Raw genomic sequence first — 19,621 nt, 5'->3', positions numbered from 1 at the left:
CCGGTGGCCACTTTCTTCGGCTTTACGGCTCCTTTTTTCGGCGCCATCTCCTATGGTTTGGTCCTAGGGTTGAAGGCGAATGCTCACGATTGATGCGGAGGTGAAGCACAGGGATTGCGAAGGCAGGAAGTAGTGTGGCTTGACAGAGGTAGGAGGCGATGTGAGTGGTGGCGCGGTTATAAAGCACTTCCCCCACTCTGTCTTGACTCTGAGGGTTTTTGGGAAACCGTTCCCGCGATCAGCGCTACATCGATTCCTCCAAAATGGTTTGATGGGCTGCAACTTGGGCTATCGCGTCACAGTAGCCCACGCCGCTCATTTATCGCCGCCACTTTCTCCAAATTCTCCGCATTTTAATGAGGCTTAGTAACTGATACTGTACGGCCATTACTCCGAATCTCTCGCCGCGATTTGATTTATCCGATATCTATGCCAGAAACTCGGGGACTGGCTACCTGCTCGGACGGTTCACTAATTTCTGAGCCTGGCACCACGTGACTACGTCACCTACTGTCAGGCTCGGGGACTAAGTGGGCACACTTCACCTTGCGGTGAATGTGCTTGTTTTTTGTTTCGAGGCTATGCTCGGGGACTGGCTACCTGCTCGGACGGTTCACTAATTTCTGAGCCTGGCACCACTTGACTACGTCACCTACTGTCAGGCTCGGGGACTAAGTGGGCACACTTCACCTTGCGGTGAATGTGTTTGTTTTTCTGAAAGCCTCCGAGCATCCAAAGGATAAACCAGGTATCTTTACCATTGTTTTCGGATTCTAAGTGGGCACACTTCACTTTACCATGCATGAATTTTTAATTTTGGACTTGAGCTCCTTACACCCTTATGACAAGCCGTGCTCGGAACACACTGCTCGGCGATGTTGTACACTGCTCGGCAGTTGCTCACAACTGATCGGCTACTCCTTATGGTGGTTGGACCATGATTTGGACAGCTCGGTTTTGGTTCGCACCTGCTCGGAAAGTCTCAAGACGGCGTTGCGCAACGGGTACAAGGCTCTCGGGGACTAGCTGTGGGGGGTACGACCCCGGATACCCACGGCAGGTCACATGGGTTGTGCCTCCAGGGGTGGTCCAGCCCGCAAGAAGGAGCCTTGCGGGGCACGATTCTGTTCGGCGACCCCCACAAGGCACGGAGAGGATATCCTAAAGATGTTACGAGATCTGATAGGATATATACGATCCCATGTTTCTTGTAATCTGTTATTACTTTCCGGTTATCTCTCAGATCTAACCGACTTATAACCTTGCCCCCCAGACCATATAAGGCGGGCAGGGACCCCCTACGAATTCACGGCAAATCATACGATAGCTAATGCAAACCAACAGACCACAGGAGTAAGGTATTATGTCGTACCGATGGCCTGAACCTGTATAACTCGTGTGTCTCTGTTGCCTTCTTGTTCTCGATTACACGCTCCTCTACCGATCAATCTACCATCACGGGGTGCCCCTCGGTGGACTGCCGACGATATTCTGTCGACAGTTGGCCGCATTGCCATAACTCGCAAACCGACAGCGGCTCAGCCCTGTGTGCCGCAGTGGCTAGCGTCGGTCTAGGGAGGGGTAGCAGCGTAGCGTCGCATCGAGCATAGATGAGATGGCAATGTGTAGGAGGGGCAAGCCCACGCGCGGCAAGGCGACATGCGGGTAGGGCCATGTGCCGGCCGCAGCAGGCCAAGTGTGGCTACGCACGCACAGTCCCACACAGGTGAGCGCGAAGTGGCAGAGCGGCTCAGGCGGACGCGACGATGGTGGCAGAGTGCACGCGGGTGACTCAGTACTCGCGGCCGTGGCTAGCAGCAGCGTGGTGACATGACGCAACACAGGCAGCGACATGGCAAAGCAGGCGGCAACAGACTGGCCAGGGCAGCGGGCCCGCGACAATGGCGGTGGTGGCCGAGTGGCCAGGCCCGCCGGGCGCGGCGTGTGCATGCGTGCATGAGTCACATGCCAGGGCGCGGCAACGACAGTGCGGGTGTGCACGCTTGGGCAAGCCAGTGCTGCGGCGCTGAGCCGGATCGAGGCATGGTGACCGCGTCCAGATGCTGAAGCCGGCCGGGAACTGCCTTGCACGCTTTTTAAAGCGTCCCAAAAACCTAACTCAATGATCCCATTGCTAAACCACCTATTCTATACTCAAGAAGGCATATCAAGCTACTAAAACCAGCCATGAAATTATACTACTTGTTAATCCAATTTGCCTACAAAAATTACCAAACATGGCCTTGTCAAACCATTTTCCGACTTAGGAAATTCGACTAAGTTTCAATCGGATTCGCGTCGAATTCGATTTCCATGTTATTCGATATGCTAGCTAGTGAATTCCTTTTGTGACCTAAAGTATTTCATCGTCACCTATAAAGCTTATACTACAGACTTTATTAAAGTGTCGTATATGCGTTCTATAGCATTTTCGTTCAATAAAAATTCGTTTAAACCCTAAATGATACAACGCGACATGAAATATAACATCTGTTTTACGTTTTTGATGAACGTTTCAAGTTACGTACATTACTTTGCACCCTATATTACGCACATTTACACATAAATATAATGCTCATGTAGTGTTATAGCAAAAGACTGTACAGTGTAACACCGAGGGTGTTATATTGTTTCTCCTGTTTATGTATATATTTCTTCCATCTCAATCATCTGATTTCGGTGTGAGAAAATTTCTGAAAAAGTTTACCATTCTCTATAGCAGGCACTACTGGAAACTCGTATTCTTCTGTGTGTGCGAAAACACACAGAAAAATACGAATACCGTCAAAAAAATGGTTTTCTAACGGTGTACCCTCAGAAAAATACACACGGAAATATAATAACAGAAAAATTCAATTGTTCTGTGTGTTCGTCGTCAGAAACATTTTTTCTGTGGGTGTTACACGCACAGAAAATTTATGTTCAGCCATATTAAAAATAAAATTTATGTGCATTATTCCTCACAGAAAAAGAAAAAAATCGACAGAAAAATCATTTTTCTATTAGTGATGTCACGTCAGAGTTGCAGAGGTGCACTCATTGGAAAATTTTATATTTTTCTGTCGGGTTAGGTGAACGCACAGAAAATTTGTATTTTTCTGTCAGGTGTTAACAGACCACCGACAGAATAATATACACTTACCCATATGGCAAATTGGATACAATAATTATTTGGAAACAGTAGCAATATCATATTAAAATATGAACTGTCCATACAGTAATTTCATCATAACATATAAAGATGGAGTCTAAATGTTCAGCACATTCATTCATAGCATCCAGGTTACGTGTAGATGATGTCATTTGAGACATCACATGATCTTGGTCGCCTATCCTATCCGTTCGATGATTGAAGGACTGCATCTCCTTGCAACATCATGTTAGTAGCAAACTTTTAAATGCAACAATACAAGCACGAGAAAAAATACTGCATACATATGTTAAATATAACAATACAAGTAGAAAAATGACTGCATATATATGTCAAATATAACAGTAGAAAGCAGCAGATAGTAAAAGACTGCAGACATATGTTAAAAATAACAGTACAAAAGATACATAGCAGCAGATCACAGTGAGAAACCTATTACAAATTGAGACATAACAAATTGCTTGTCAAACAAAATAAAAATTCCTATACAGCTAGTAGTTGACCACTAAAAGACATAATAACAAATAGATTTCCTATACAGCTAGCACACCATAACCAGTGAATCACAATGAAAAATAGAGCAGCTATAGCAAAATTAGTCACTGGAAATTTGTGTTATGTCTAAATTTGTGCAAAATAGAGGAGCAAAATTCATTGACAAAATTATATGACAAGTGAATTAATCTGCATATATATAGAAGCAAAAATAGTCACAGGAAATCAATCAAAAGCACATCTAGATGCAAGCCTTGAAAGGATTGGAAGCAAAATCCTCAGGTCACTACTACGACCAAGGCTTCGATGGTGTAATATTGTTGCAGGAATCGCAATAGCTAGCAACCAGAGAGCAGTCAATTCTCCACAGCATATATGCTACATGGTGGCCATGGTCAGACCTTGTTGTCCGTCAGTGAGAGCCCAATTGTTCTTCCAGACGGGCTGCAGAGTTGGTGGTCCAGAAGCTAGAGTTGCTCCGGCTCGTCCGGTGCTGCAACAACAAAGAAGCCCCCACTGCATTTCAAATGCCACGGCGGGCAAAATCAAGTCAGATGCGCATCAATTAACAAGGGCAAAAAAAAAATACAAGATGCAAAATTGATTGGGGATCTGAAGATGAGAAATAAATCAAGAAAAGATGAGCACGTAAGACGGCGGAGGGGGCTGCTGCCCTTCAGGTCAGCGTGCAACGTGGTGGCTCAGGGCGGTAGTTTGGGCTGGCGCGGCGGCGAAATAATTTCATCGGGCTCCTACACGCGTCTCTTTTGGCCACAGTAGGTTACAAGATGTGAACAATCTGACCTACTAATTTTTAAATAAAGCAATTTGAATGAAAAAATAAACACCAAAGAAATTTCAAAGCTCTACTTATCAACTACTTCACTATTAAGTATGCTACTAATCCATTCACATCAGTTTTCAGTCAAGATGCCACTAGCAGAAAGGCCAATCAAGTGAACTCCAATAATAATAGTAAGACTGTATTCAGAAAACAAATTACACTAGCTGGTTAGCTAGCTAAGAAAAAACAAAAGACTATATTTAGAAAACAAATTACACCTAGCTGGCTAACTAGCTAAGAAAAAATAATCATCAGTTTTTTCAGTCATGCAGCCTGTTCGTTTGGCTGTGGCTTGTCGTAAACGATCATAAATTTCTAGCCGGAACAGTATTTTTCTCTCACACAAACCAGCCAGCAGTACTTCTTCACGAAACAGCAACGATACAAACCAGCCAACCGAACAGGCTGATGATCATTAGAACAATCAGAACATGTAAACGGGCATATAGTAACTAGAAACTCATAAATAAGCAACCAGTGTCGCAAGATCCGTTCTCCCTTGTATTCTGCCATGTTTCGAGACACAATCACACAGAATGACTGCAAGTCAGATACCAAATGGCATTGACTACAATAAATTACACTAGAAAACATACTCTGAATGCAATAAAAACTAAATTTGCGGTGCAATCTCAGCCGAAATATGGTGATTTTTGTTGCAAAAATCATAGTGATTCAGGAAATAGGAATTTGCATCACAGATTGCACATAAAAAATACAACAACCAACAACCACCACCACCGCAGCCACCGGCCGGATCCGGGAGAGGGAGGTCCGGATCCGGCCGGGTGAAGAAGGGGGAGGGGAGGGGCACCCGCCGGGGGAGAAGAAGGGGGAGGGGAGGGGCACCGACGGGGGAGAAGAGGGAGGAGGGGAGGGCCGCCGCCACCACCACGCCCCGCCGCCAGCCACCGGCCGGATCTGGGACAGGGAGGGCCGGATCCGGCCGGGTGAAGAAGGGGGAGGGGAGGGGCACCCGTCGGGGAAGAAGGGGGAGGGGAGGGGTGCCGGCGGGGGAGAAGAAGGGGGAGGGGAGGGCCGCCGACACCACCACGCCCCGCCGTCGGCCACCACCACCACCGCCGCCGCCGCAGCCACCGGCCGGATCTGGGAGAGGGAAGGCTAGATCCGCCCGGGTGAAGAAGGGGGAGGGGAGGGGCACCTGCCATGGAAGAAGAAGGGGGAGGGGAGAGGCGTCGGTGGGGGAGAAGAAGGGGGAGGGGAGGGCCGCCACCACCACCACGCCCCGCCACTGGCCACCACCACCACCACCGCAACCACTGGCCGGATCTGGAAGAGGGAGGGTCGGATCCGGTCGGGTGAAGAAGGGGGAGGGGAGGGGCGGCCGCCCGCCAGGGAAGAAGAAGAGGGAAGGGCGGGGCGCCGACGGGGGAGGAAGGGCGATAGGGTTGGGTGAAGAAGGGGAGGGGAGGGGCGGCAGCCCACCGGGGAAGAAGAAGACGACGGGGCGGGCGTGCGTTCGTAGCTGCTGCGGCGGCGCTGCGTGTGCGTGCGTGAGGAGAGCCGAGCAGGCGAGTCCGCGAGTGCGTGCGTGCGAGGGTATTTGGGGGCGGCGGCCGGCGGGTTAGGGTTAGGACTTCATTGTTTTTTTATTTATCCTATGTGAGCATATATTTTTTCTGTGCGTGCATATATTTTTTCTGTGCGTTTTTAAAGGACCGACAGAATAAATTGTATTTTTCTGTGAGTGCTGATTTTTCCGTGTGGGTTTTCGTATTTTTCTGTCAGGATATTTTGAAACCGACAGAATAATCGTAAATTTTCTGTGCGTACAGAAAAAAAACGCATAGAAAAATTCGTCACCCATAGGGCAATTCGAGTTTCCAGTAGTGAGGTGATATTATGTTCAATGTGTGACACAGGCTGCTAGCATGACAAAAAAAAACCCTCAGCAAGGTTACAGATAGACAAAGGATCAGGAACCTGAAAAAGAAATTAGAATTCTTAAGTAATGAAATGTGAAAAAGAAAACATGTCAGTATAGTTGGAAAGCTATGGACTCTACCTGATTTTCAAGTCACAGGATCACACATCCTGCATCCTTCTGAACACCTCATGAACAGATGAGGGATCTACATCACACCTGACACCCTCGCCTCCATACTGTACAAAGAGGCATTCTCTCGAAGACATTGGAGGGGGCAAAAGATCTGATATCAGCGCTAGATCTTGGTTGGGCAGTAAAGGTTCCCTTTGGTTTAGTGAGTAGTAGTGTACTCCCTCCGTCCCATTGAGTTTGTCGCTCGGGAACCGGGATTGTGAGAGGGGCACGGTTTTCAAACGACAAACTCAATGGGACGGAGGGAGTAGTACACATCCGCCGGCAGAAGCCAGACAAGGTCAGGCTGTGTTTAGTGGGGTGAAATTTGAGAATTTGGCTACCGTATCATTTTCATTTTTATTTGACAATTAGTATTTAATCATGAACTAACTTTTGTTTTTATTTGGCAATTAGTATTAATCATGGACTAATTAGGCTCAAAACGTTCGTCTCGCGATTTCCAACCAAACTGTGTAGTTAGTTTTTTTTCATCTACATTTAATACTCTATGTACGTATCACAAGATTCGATGTAATGGATACCGTAGCTCTTTTTGGGAAAACTTTTTAGAACTAAACGAGGCCTCAGCATCTATACAGGCAAGGCCTGCCAATGCCCAGCAGCTTCCTGCAAACCTGTCAAATTACTATAGGCAATGCCAGGGCCAGTTTGGATGCCAAAATTTTTGGCAAAACGCTATTGTAGCGTTTTCGTTGTTATTTAGCAATTAGTGTCTAATCATAGTCTAATTAGGTTTAAAAGATTCGTCTCGTGGATTTCGTCTAAACTGTGTAATTAGTTTTATTTTTTATTTATATTTAATGTTTCATGCATGCGTCAAAGATTCGATATGACGGGGAATCTTGAAAAATTTGATATTTTAGGTGCAACTAAACAGGGGCCAGTACACTTTCTAGTGCAACAGCACTTCTCTTGTTCGAAGATATTGCAGCGATCATGTCCAGGACTGTAATCTGAATCTTTTGGCTGGAGATCTCCGCCATAGGTTTCTCTGAGGTAAGCGAGGTATCCCAATATGGTAAAATTATTGCTTTTCCATCCATCTTTGACATTCGTCCGAACGGAGATAAGGCCTGGTTTAGTTTCAAAAACTTTTTCTAAAAAGTGCTACACTTAGGGATGAAAACGGTACGGATATTTTTCGACCGTATTCGAAACCGAATCCGTTTAGAGGGGTTGAGATCTGTCCGTATCCGAGTCCGGATATCCAACATCCGATACCATATCCGTATCCGAATACTCAAATCGCATATTTATGATGTCGATATCCAATCGTATCCTATCCGACATAGTTGACACTATCCGTATTCGAATCCGAATCCGGACAAAAATATGAAAACAAATGTAATATCGGTGATATCCGTCCGTATCTGATCCGTTTTCATCCTAGTACAGTAGCCATCACATCGAATCTTGCGATACGTGCATGGAGCATTAAATGTAGACGAAAAAAAACTAATTGCACAGTTTGGTTGGAAATCGCGAGACCGAACGTTTTGAGCCTAATTAGTCCATGATTGAATACTAATTGTCAAATAAAAACGAAAGTGCTACAGTAGCTAAATTCCTAAATTTCACCCAACTAAACACAGCCTAAAGCCAGCAACCTCCCAGCAGTAGATCCATCCTTATGAAACCGGCGTACATAAAAATCGCCGCCAGATATGCCAATTGCTCTACTCAACACTTCGGTGCACTTCGTAACAACCGGCTCCAAAACAACAGTATGGCAAGTGAATAACTTACACCTCAGGAAGGTAGCATACAATCAGGTTAAAGTTAGAGCAAAAGCAGATACCCCATAAACTAAATGTAACATGAAAACTGAAGTCCAGGAGCCAAGAAAATATAAACACATATAAATTTACTGTGTATTGACTATACTCCCTCTGTTTTTATTTAGATGTTGTATCAGTTTTTTTGAAAAAAAAAGTCGCAATTGCATGTCGTATTTTGGTCTAGGCGCTTCATTAGGAGAGTTGTGTAGTTAAGACGCCTAGATCCTTCTGCGGAATAATTAAATCTGCATGCAGGAGAGGGACACAGGTACTGAGTATGATGTAGCATTAATCCCACAGAGCAGAAAAACAAGAAGGATTAACTCAGCGTTAATCTCCTCCTTGGTCTGTGCACAAAGGCAGATACGACATCTAAATAAAAATGGAGGGAGTATGTCAAAAATCGATAGATATCCAAACTGACCACTATAATTCCTGACCCAAGCACAAACATATAAATTAGGTTTCCTTCTGTTGCAAACTACCTGTTCCATGATTAGAATACAACTAAACCTTAAAGAAATATTATGGAAGATATGAAGAATCAAGGAGTTGGACTAAAAGCTAAAGTAGGCAACATCATGCACTGTATCAAATTCAGATGTTCTACCTGAATAATGTTCAAAACCATATTGGGTGACCCATAATGAAAACTAATAAAAGAAAAGAGGGGGACTAGTCCCCTACACCACATGTCTAGTCCTAGTCAAACAGCTGTATGACATATGTAGATCAAAACCCAAGAACCGTCAGCCTGTTCGGCTGGGGATGAAACGATCGTATACGATCGTGGATTATTACTGCTGGCTGGTTTGGTGCGAGAGAAAAATATTGTTCTGGCTAAAAATTTACGATCGTTTACGACCAAGCGAACATGAAAAATGGCTGGTTTCGTGCAAGGAAGACATGAAAAAAAACTAACATTGATGAATCAAATCAAACGATAATAAACAACCAACAGAACTTACAAAATGGAAAACAACCAGATGTGAAAAAACCTACCACTGAGATCTTGTTCCTTAGACAGATAACCAAGTAAGGCCATAGTTTGTTCATTGCTGGGAGTAGCCTATTTTCATCGACATCTTCAGTAGCATCTGTACCATCAAGAAGCTCGTCAAATGAAAGAAACTGGATGGCCTCCTCAATAACTCCTTTGCTTTGACACTCACACTTATAAGCCTCCTCAACCTTGGCAATAGATATAGTGGCATTCTGGAGACAGTAGATAACATTGATGTTATGCCTACAACTGTCAGAAATAACTTCTGCACTGGGACGAAAAAGGAAATTTGAGGTATATGTTACTAATGTAACATTGCAGGATTTTTTTTCACCGATACTTTTTTTTTAACAAAGTTGACAGTATAGATTATGGCATGAGAACTATGTCTCCAAGTAAGATAAGGTAGAAAGACTGCAAAATCAGTTGGAATGATAAAAAAATACAGTGTTATCCCATTAATACAAAAATTGGAAAACAAATAACTTTACATAGCTATCCCACGGTATTGTATAGGCATACACTAGTAATTCATTGTATAAAGAACAAACAGTATATTGACCAAGTTAATAAAAATTAATATTTGGAATATCATTGCAAATAATGGCTGAAAGAATAGCAAAGAAAACAGTGCAAGCACATGAAAAAGACAAGGCCATATAAATTATTAAGAAGTTGATGTTATCCTTCAAGTAAAAGAATGAAATAAAAATCAAAACTTCAATTTATTAAAACGCATTGTCCTTACAGAAAAAGACAATACCTCCGCAACGTCAAGGGCCACAAGACATGTCGTTTCCTTAATCGAAGAGAGAAGTGGGATGGCAGCTGACAAACAAGAGCCTGCAAGAGACACAACTATTCTCATATATCTTCTCATCTTATTTAGCTTACAAAGTAAATCCTCCCAGTATTTCAACAACAACAACAAAGCCTTTAAATCCCAAACAAGTTGGGGTAGCCTAGAGTTGAAATCCAACAGAAACCATCAAGGTTCAGGCACGTGAATAGTTATTTTCCAAGCACTCCTATCTAAGGCTAAGTCTTTGGATATATTACATCATTTCAAGTCTCCTTTTATTGCATCTGCCTAAGTCAACTTCGGTCTTCGTCTGCCTCTCGTCAAGTTACTATCCTGACTTAGGATTCTACTACGCATCGGTGCATCTGGAGGTCTCCGTTGGACATGTCCAAACCATCTCAACCGGTGTTGGACAAGCTTTTCTTCAATTGGTGCTACCCCTAATCTATCACGTATATCATCGTTCCGAACTCGATCCCTTCTTGCATGACAGCAAACCCAACGCAACATATGTATTTCAATGACACTTATCTGTTGAACATGTCGTCTTTTCGTAGGCCAACATTCAGCACCATACAACATAGCAGGTCTAATCGTCCTCCTATAAAACTTATCTTTTAGCTTCTGTGGTACCCTATTGTCACATAAGACACCAGATGTTTGGCGTCACTTCATCCACCCTGCTTTGATTCTATGGCTAACATCTTCATCAATATCCCCGTCTCTCTGTAGCATTGATCCTAAATATCGAAATGTATCCTTCCTAGGCACTACTTGACCTTCCAAACTAATATCTTCCTCCTTCCGAGTAGTAGTGCCGAAGTCACATCTCATACTGAGTCTAAAACCTTTGGACTCCAAAGTCTCCCGCGATAACTTCAATTTCTGATTCACTCCTGTCCGGCTTTCATCAACTAGCACTACATCATCCGTGAAAAGCATACACCAAGGGATGTTCCCTTGTACGTCCCTTGTGACCTCATATTCCAAGGTCAGAAAAAAGGTCGAGCATCAACATTCATTCTTTCTGATGCAATAACGAAGACAGGATATTAGTGATACTACAATGTGAGGTCCCCATGAATAAAGTAAATCAAAAATTTTCATACAAAGTGCCAAAAAATAACAAAAAGACTAATACCCAGTTTGGATGTAGGTATTCAGCCTCAGAATTTGGAATTGGTATTGAGTAGCGCCGCTGTTTGGATACTTAAGAATTCGGAATTGAAAATTTGACCCCAATACGAAGGATATTCACTATACTTGCATCCCCTCATCTTCAATACCGAGCCTTGCCCTCCGTATTGCTCTGCATTCACCCGCCCGAGCCCTCCCCGACGCGCCGCCACCCAACAAGCCGCCCCCAAAGCCTATACGAACTTGGCAAGCCTATACAGTATTATTCTATGATGATATAATATACGAACTAGATATAAACTTCAGACTGTAATATTCCAAATTAAGTAGACTTGTTGGATTATGTTTGTTCCTTAAATGATTTCTATGCACACATTTGTATTTATTCAATAAATATTTCTGTGTGTGTGTAATTGGGACCCATTCAATTAAGTTCAGAAGATTTTTTTCATTTTTGTCTAGATTCTAGAGGCATGAGAAACCTTTTTGATGTGTGCATATACAAGTAAAATGGGAAAAAGGTGGGGAAACGTTAGGGGCATATGTATGCTTGCTTTGCAGTATCGCATTACTATTTTCCCTTCAGTTTTTTTTTTTCGTAAATCTTAAATGAACTTTGTCCTCGCTTGGCTAGATTCACATCTGTATCCTATAAGTACGCCCTGATTGCCCTATTTCTATATATTTTCATGCCGGTTCCTTTTTTCATAGTTAAAAAAACTAGACCAACCACGAGGAACTAGGTGGTATTTCATTTAAAAAAAATAGACACCCAAATTCGTCTTGACGAGGACTTGAACCAGGATCGTCTGGGTGTACATGCACACCAAGACTCCAAAGCTTTCTTAGCGCCGTGTTTAGTTCTCACCCTAACTTTCAAAAAAGTGTTACAGTACCCATCACATCGAATCTTGCGGTGAGCATTAAATGTAGACGAAAAAAAATTAATTGCACAGTTTGGTTGGAAATTGCGAGACGAACGTTTTGAGCTTAATTAGTCCACGATTGAACACTATTTGCCAAATAAAAACGAAAGTGTTACAGTAGCCCAAATTCCAAAGTTTGGGCAACTAAACACGCGCTTAGGGAAAGTCGTAAGAAGAACGAAATTTCACCATCTTATGAGTCTGACCTTTGGTACAGGGTGTTACACTTGGAGGTACTGGCAAGGAACATGGAGACAGGCACCCCAAGATCGGTCAGGGAGCTCTTATTGGAGCTGGTGCTACTATCCTTGGCAATATCAATGTAGGCGAAGGTGCCATGATTGCTGCTGGCTCCCTTGTTTTAAAGGATGTACCTCCCCACAGGTTAGAAACTAGACTACTGTATTACAATCTTACGTAATAACACCGCAGGTGAAAACTTTAAGGAACAGATCTGAACTTGGATGTTCTAATGTTCCTGCAGTGTGGATAGTCCTTGTAAAGAAAGCAAACATTAACTAGAAAATGATTAAAATGGTACTGTCCAGTGTCCAGCGCATGTTATTCATATATTGACTGATTGAGCGTTTTCTTTAAAAAAAAATGATTGGGCTGCTAGAGGCTGCACCTATGCTCACTTTATGCAATGTCTTACAAAATGCTCTTACGGATAGAAGTAGGAGAACCCTCTCCTTTCCCCGAGTGCTCCCCAAGGGCGACTCGGGGCGACCACCTCGGCGCCCCTAGGGCCTCCCCCTCCTAGTCTTCCCTCCGGCCGCTATCGCTGCCCTCCGGTGTGTGGCGGCGGCGGCCTGAAAAGTGGTGCCCGCCGCAGCCACTTCCTCTCCCCCCCCCCTTTCCAACTCCTCCACCTCCATACCCTTTCCCGGTGGTTCTCCAGTGAGCTCGCCAGCCGGTGGGTCAGATCCGGGCTCCTCGGGGCCGGATCTGGCCTCCCCCCCCCCCCCCCCGATCTGCGCCAGCGCGTGCTTGGCTCATTGGGGTCAGGGCGGTGGACGCTGGATGCGGCTGCTTCTCCACTACCGCTGCGGCATGGGATGGGTGGTCTTGTGGCCTAGCTTCCTGCGTCGCGGCGGACGGCGGCCAGCTGTCCGTCCGAGGCTTGTGGCGGCCGGATCGGCCCGGCTGCGTCCTGGGGCGGCTGGCTCAATAGCTGGGCAGCAGTGGCCTGCTGCCGGCTGGCCGGCCCGTGGCCTTGGGCGGGTGCCATCGGCTCTGCTGCTAGGGTGTTCATCTAGGCCAACGGCGTTGGCGCAGCACGTGTCACCTACCTTCTTGAAGGTGTCGCCGATGCTCTGATCATCTTATGGATGAAAATTCGGCCTGTGCTTCTCCGAACGATGTTGGCATCCGCGGATGTCATCCCCTTCTTGAAGGCTTCGATTGGGGCACTCCAGCTGCCACAACTCTCTTCCCCGCGTGTCGTTCGTCGGTGTTGCTATCTGCCTTGTTGTGCCTATCTGTGCTTCAACTCTATCTTCGCATTGGTTTGTCCTTCGGTGTTTGACGTTGCCGCTGTCGTTTGGTTCTTTGGCAGATGCTTTGCCGTTGTTGCTGCCTAGGTGGATGCTTGGCCACCTCGTCGCTTTGGTCTCCACGCTTATTCAGCTGCAGAGCGTGTGATGGCCCTCATTACGGATGCTTTGCCGTAATGGTCCTTTTCCGGTGGATGCTTGGGCATCGTGGTCGTTTCTCGAGCGGATGCTTTGCCGCTGTTGTCGTGCCGACTCCCTTGGCTTCCTTGGTGGATGTTGCCGGAAGCTCGCCTCGTGGCTATCGTGGCTACACTACACTATAGGCTACCAATGTGTTTTTGTCTTCCTGTAATAGGCTCAGTCTGTAAGGGTTTGGTGGTGGAGGCCCCCTCTCTCGTGCTTTCTTGTTGTATCATTTGTGATTGTGGGATTGCGCTGGTAATTCTAGGATTACCTGACAGTCCTTTATAACTAAAAAAGTTTGCTTCTACTTAATGAAATCCGTGCCTGAGGTACGCTCGAGAAAAGAGAAGATAGAAGTAGAACTAGCCGTAAAAGATGTGCCTGGTGTCATTTTCATTCCTCCTAGCGAAACCGCTGGTTCCGTTTGGGATGAAAGTTGATTGGCTCCACAGCCCATCTTTTTCTTCTTACTTTTTTTTATTTGGTGCTGATCCGTTTCAAGGCAGAAACGGCTAGAAGCAATTCCTAAGTTTCTCACTAAGTACTTCTGATTAATTAGACAGAAAAAGCACTTAAAAAGTAACTATAAACTCTGAGGTCATGATGCTTACTTCATTTTTTCTTCACATGACTAAACGTCTAAACGCCTTAAAAGATCTTCACATGATTATACGTCTAAACCCCTTAAAAGATATTCCCTCTCTCTCCAAACACTCAGACGTTTTGGTTTTTTAATACATACTAGTTTTTATGATGCACTTAGATGCACATTGTGCCTAGAAGCAAAAACATCTTATAATTTAGAACAGAGGAAGTACATGATTGCTAGATGTAATTACAAAACTATCTCAATCAGAAAATCATTGGAATCATTGCCTGGCGTCATAATTGTACGATGACACCTCCAATGCATTACTGCTCATTGCTCAGAAAATTGCAAAGAACAACGTCCTTGGCTTTTACTCATGCCTATTGGGTTTCTGGATACAAAAACAGGTCACATGCTTCATCGTCATCATCAGCCCAGATGTTTGCTGGTGAAAGGATCAAGATGCCCAAGAGAGGGGGTGATTTGGGCTAATTCTAAATTTCTTCACAATAATTAAGTCCTATGGTTAGCCCAATTAACCCCTTGTGCCTAGAAAGTGTTTCTAATTGTTCTACCGCACAAAACACTTGCAACCTAAGTTCCAATCCTACTCTAGCATGGCAATTCTAAGAATGTAAAGACATGAATTGAATTGCACAAAGTAAATGCTCAAAGTAAATAGAGAGGAAAGAACGCGGCGATGTTTTGCCGAGGTATCGGAGAGTCGCCACTCCCCACTAGTCCACGTTGGAGCACCCGCGCAAGGGTGTAGCTCCCCCTTGATCCGCGCAAGGATCAAGTGCTCTCTACGGGTTGATTCTTCGACACTCCGTCGCGGTGAATCACCCACAACCGCTCACAACTTGAGTTGGGTCACCCACAAGCTCCGCCAGGTGATCACCGAAGTCCCAATCACTACCAAGGCATCTAGGTGATGACGATCACCAAGAGTAACAAGCACGAACTCTCACTTGACCACGACAAGCCTAATGAGAAGGTGGATGCACACTTTGCTACTCTTGATCTTCACTAATGAGGTCTCTCTTCGGATTCTCAAATCTCAATCACCTCACTAGGACTTTGCTCTTCTTGGCACTCTCTAAGGTGTTTCTCAGCTGTTGGAATGAGCAAAAGTACCCACACACATGAGTGGAGGTGGTATTTATAACACTAGCTGAAAAACAAACCGTTATGTGCCTCTGTAGGGTGACCGGACGCTCCGATCTTGTTGACCGGACGCTCCGATCAGTACACCCCGAACTCCAGGGTTTACAGTGTGACCGGACACTGCCAGCGTCCGGTCAGCACTGACCGGACGCTTCCAGTCATGATTTACCCTCTCTAGCTGAATAAAGTTTGCTCCATTGGATCTTAGGCATATGTAGGAGCTACCTAGCGCTAGTTTTAACAAGTGTGCACCACACCTAACTCACTAGACTCACCTAGGTCAAGCTACCCGTTCATACCCCCCTTAATAGTATGGCCAAAGGAAAAACAAAATCCTAAACTACTCTAAGTGTCTCTCCAACTCCAATCGACACTTGGAACTAGTCCATCCCTAACCTTGTCGTCCATCCTTTGAAAACCGAAACGATTTCCATCGTAGGGGCATGACCACTTTGATTGCCCAATCGATCTCTATTACCATGACCTAACTTAACTGCCTCTGCAAAACACACGTTAGTCATAGTAATCTTGTATTGTCATTAATCACCGAAACCCAACTAGGGGCCTAGATGCTGTCAATCACCCCCTTTTTGGTGATTGATGATAATACCACCTCGAGTATGTGAAAGAGTTGAGGTTTTTAACATGCTTGGATCATATAAGCTTTTGTCAATAAGAACAAAGGTGTTAGTCAAGCTTATATAAACCAAGCCAACATGATGTACTCAAAAGATATAAATTAAGCATGAGTACAATTAATAAAGCTCATTTGCATCGGAGTAAAGCACGGAAGCAAAGGCAAATGAGCATAACACAAGTGATATGACATATAAATAATTCAAAGTAGAGAGCACACATGTCATATATCACGATCATGTAGATATCACTATCACATATATATATAGTTCAATGCATGAAAGTAAACACACGATGAATGCATAATAGTGTATCACGCATAAGAACTCCAAATGTAATATATAAGCTAATATAAAAACTAAGCTCCCCCTAAGCCTAACATACTCGAACCCTCTCCTCCTTTGGCGTCAAACACCAAAACCTATGGGTCGGTCGGTGGGACTACAGCGGACGAGCCGAGCGCTGAGGTACGAGGGGCAAGGTGGAACTGGGTGCCATCATCATCTAATCCGGAACTCTACGCTGTCTGACCCTCTGTAGCTGGCAGTGTTGCTGAAGCGGTCTAGGTCTGAGCTGGGACAGGTGCTGCCTGTGACTCTACTGGTATGCCTGTAGTAGGATCTTAAGATGCAACTAAGGAAGGAAGCCTCTGTGTAGTCACGGCAACGGGAGCTACTGTAGAAGGACCTGGGGCATACAAATGTGGCGGTGTAGGCTGCCCTGTCAACTCACTGAAGGAGGCTCCAAGACTCCTGGAGACTGAAGTATCTGGCTCAAGCAGCGATGATGTCTGTGCCGGTGTGAAGCCCGTCTGAAATAGAGTGAACAGCGGGGCTACCACTGGTGAAGCGAACCACTGGAACACCTGCTCTGTAGGAGAAGCATACTATGCTGGTGGTTGTCCTTGACTCTGAAGCCCACTGGGCTGTAATGCTAGAGTCATCGAAGTAGTAGCTGCCTGACCAAGCTGGGGCAAAGGCTGTGGAGGTGGAGCCCCAATGGCTGTCACTACATGCTGCATAAATCCAAGGAGCTATTGCTGCATGAGTATCTACTACTGATACATGGCCTGCTACTGCTGTAGAGCCTGAGTCTGCTGCTGAATAGCTAGCTGCTATTGCTAGATCGCCTGTTGCTACCGCTGGAACTCATCATATCGAGTCTAGAACTGGGCAAACATAGCAGCTATCTCCTGAGCCTGTCATGCCTGGTCCTGCCTCATCCACTCAAGTATAGCAATGAGAGCAGGGTTGGTCTGCGAGGCAGGTGGTGCTGAGCTAGAGCTGCCGGCCTCATGGTCATGCTGACGTGTAGGCATCTGAGGAATAGGCCGGTAATCATCATCTGAGCTGTCACTAGGATCGCTCCTCTCCTGCTGAGCCTCAAGTTGCTCCTCCTCAGTAGCTGTAATACCCCTGATGATCTCATCCTGCTGGGCTGTAGACTCTGGCACCTCAGGACGTCGACGTGACTGACTGGGTGCTGTAGGTGTACTGTGCCTGATCATCTGTGTCATGTTATAGACAGGAAACTCTGTGGTGGCACCACTGTACTCAGCAAGCATCTCTGGCGACCTCACTGTGACTGCCCTGTGGATAAGCCATGTGATCCAGTGAGCATAAGGTAGCTACCTATGTCCTCTGAAACCCTTAGCTATCGTGTCCTCCATCTCTAACAGAATAAGATCCCAAATATCAAAAACTGTCTGCTGCATCAGAGAGTTGATAAGCCAAAGCTATATCCGAGTCAAGCCCTCTCTGTATCCCATCCTGGGAAGCAGTGTCCTCCTCATAATAGCCTCAAGTATGTGAGTAGTGGGATTTAGGTCACTGGGGTTCCTGCGTGATCCCTCTCCAAAGGGCTGAGTGAAGCAGTGGCGAACCAAGTCCGTAGGGGGCACATTGCCACCATGAGGGCGTCTGGGGTGCTATCTGGCCACAGCACACCTCGTGAAGTCTGACTGGCTGCTCCTGAAGCCTCAGTATCTCCCTGACCCTCTAGCTCATCAGGCGGTAGTCTCTTCCTTTGAATGCGAAGTGAATATATCTACGCTGCGGGTCAATCCAGAGGGAAGCATAGAACTGCCAAACCCAAGATGGAACATATAGTCTGGACCATCCAATCAAACCTGATAGCCCTGGTAGATATGTGAGGTAGGGGCGAATGTGCTCGCCAGCTGCTGCAACTATAGAGTCAATGTGGCACACCCTCTGAGATCTGAAAACTGCCCCACTGTTGAGATAGGTATTGTAGAAATCCTCCTGCAGTGGAGTATAGAAGCCCTCTAAAGCTCTCTCACCCCTCCTCGGTGGAAACCATACCTCAAACTCAACAAATCTCAGTTGTTGAACCTGCTTTGCCGTGGCAGCCCTCAAGTCAAGATGGGTCACTAGAGGCGGACCCTATGGTCTAGGTGGTGGACGAGAACCCCTCCACTATGTGTTAGCCCTTGGCGTGACTGGGACACGAGTATGACCAGAGCGGCGAAGCTGAGGCTGAGGTGCCTACTCTGTCTCCTCGGCCTGCTGGCCCTCCTGAGTCTACTCTGTCGGCTCTGCTGGTGGGGGCTGCTGCTGTGGCTCCTACTGTGACTCCCCCTGAGGTTGAGGCTCCACAATGGGAAGATGTCGTCCTACCATCATGACAGTCCCAGGTGGACTACCATGAAGATGCTCAATACGCTCAAGTCTACCCTGCGCCTCTAGTGACAGATGATCTACAATAACAACTCCACTGCGAGTGCCTCCTCTCTCGGCACACTCTGTGGCCTCTGCAACTGCGGTGGCCCTCGTTGTATCTGCATCTGGATACTTGTGCTTTCTAACTGCCAGCTTCTTAGTCGCCTTGCCTTTGGGGTCTGCAAGCTGGCGAGGCGGGGGCCTCCGATCCTCATCTCCTGGACCACCACCGACATTCTTCGTGCGAGCCATCTGATGAATCTGAAGAGAATCAACTGCCGCTGACAGGTAACAACTGCCTTTGACACTTTCAAGGTCTGGCCTCGATCCTTACTCGCGAGCTTGGCCCCAAGTTAACTAACAACTGCCACACGTTCTCAACGACACCAACTCGCTGCATGATGGAATAGATAGGATATACAATAAATACAATGTATCTAATAGATGCGAAATCCTAAGAAGCAAGCACTTTAGATATGAAATTGAAACGCGGGCAAGCTACCTGACGAACCGGCGAAACGGCGAGCGGAGGAACGGATCAGGGGACACCAAATCGAGGGTTGGGGTTGGCGACGCAATGCGGCTTGAGCAGGAACTTGGCGGTTCTAGGCCATAGGCTTGCTCGGTGGCGCTGGTGAGCTGCGACGGCAGTG

General features: G+C 45.9%; 1 protein-coding gene and 2 non-coding genes across 3 annotated transcripts; all 3 read right to left on the bottom strand.

Annotated features, from left to right (window-relative positions):
* Positions 1-1,329: 1,329 nt before the first annotated feature.
* Positions 1,330-17,854, bottom strand: LOC136469731 (uncharacterized; the record flags this gene model as incomplete). Its single annotated transcript, XM_066467811.1, has 6 exons — positions 17,498-17,854; positions 10,118-10,288; positions 9,354-9,566; positions 8,174-8,284; positions 7,447-7,646; positions 1,330-1,351 (listed from the first exon to the last, which is right to left on the bottom strand). Coding segments are annotated over exons 1-6 (1,074 nt in total), but the record flags the coding sequence as incomplete, so codon positions are not given.
* Positions 4,920-5,057, bottom strand: LOC136512318 (small nucleolar RNA F1/F2/snoR5a). Its single transcript, XR_010773058.1, has one exon. It is a non-coding gene; the product is annotated as a small nucleolar RNA F1/F2/snoR5a (small nucleolar RNA).
* Positions 5,116-5,197, bottom strand: LOC136512065 (small nucleolar RNA Z196/R39/R59 family). The gene has a single exon (XR_010772972.1). It is a non-coding gene; the product is annotated as a small nucleolar RNA Z196/R39/R59 family (small nucleolar RNA).
* Positions 17,855-19,621: the final 1,767 nt, after the last annotated feature.

This window comes from Miscanthus floridulus, chromosome 1, assembly GCF_019320115.1.
Source record: "Miscanthus floridulus cultivar M001 chromosome 1, ASM1932011v1, whole genome shotgun sequence".
Taxonomy (NCBI): domain Eukaryota; kingdom Viridiplantae; phylum Streptophyta; class Magnoliopsida; order Poales; family Poaceae; genus Miscanthus; species Miscanthus floridulus.
This window is presented reverse-complemented; position numbering and strand designations above follow the sequence as displayed.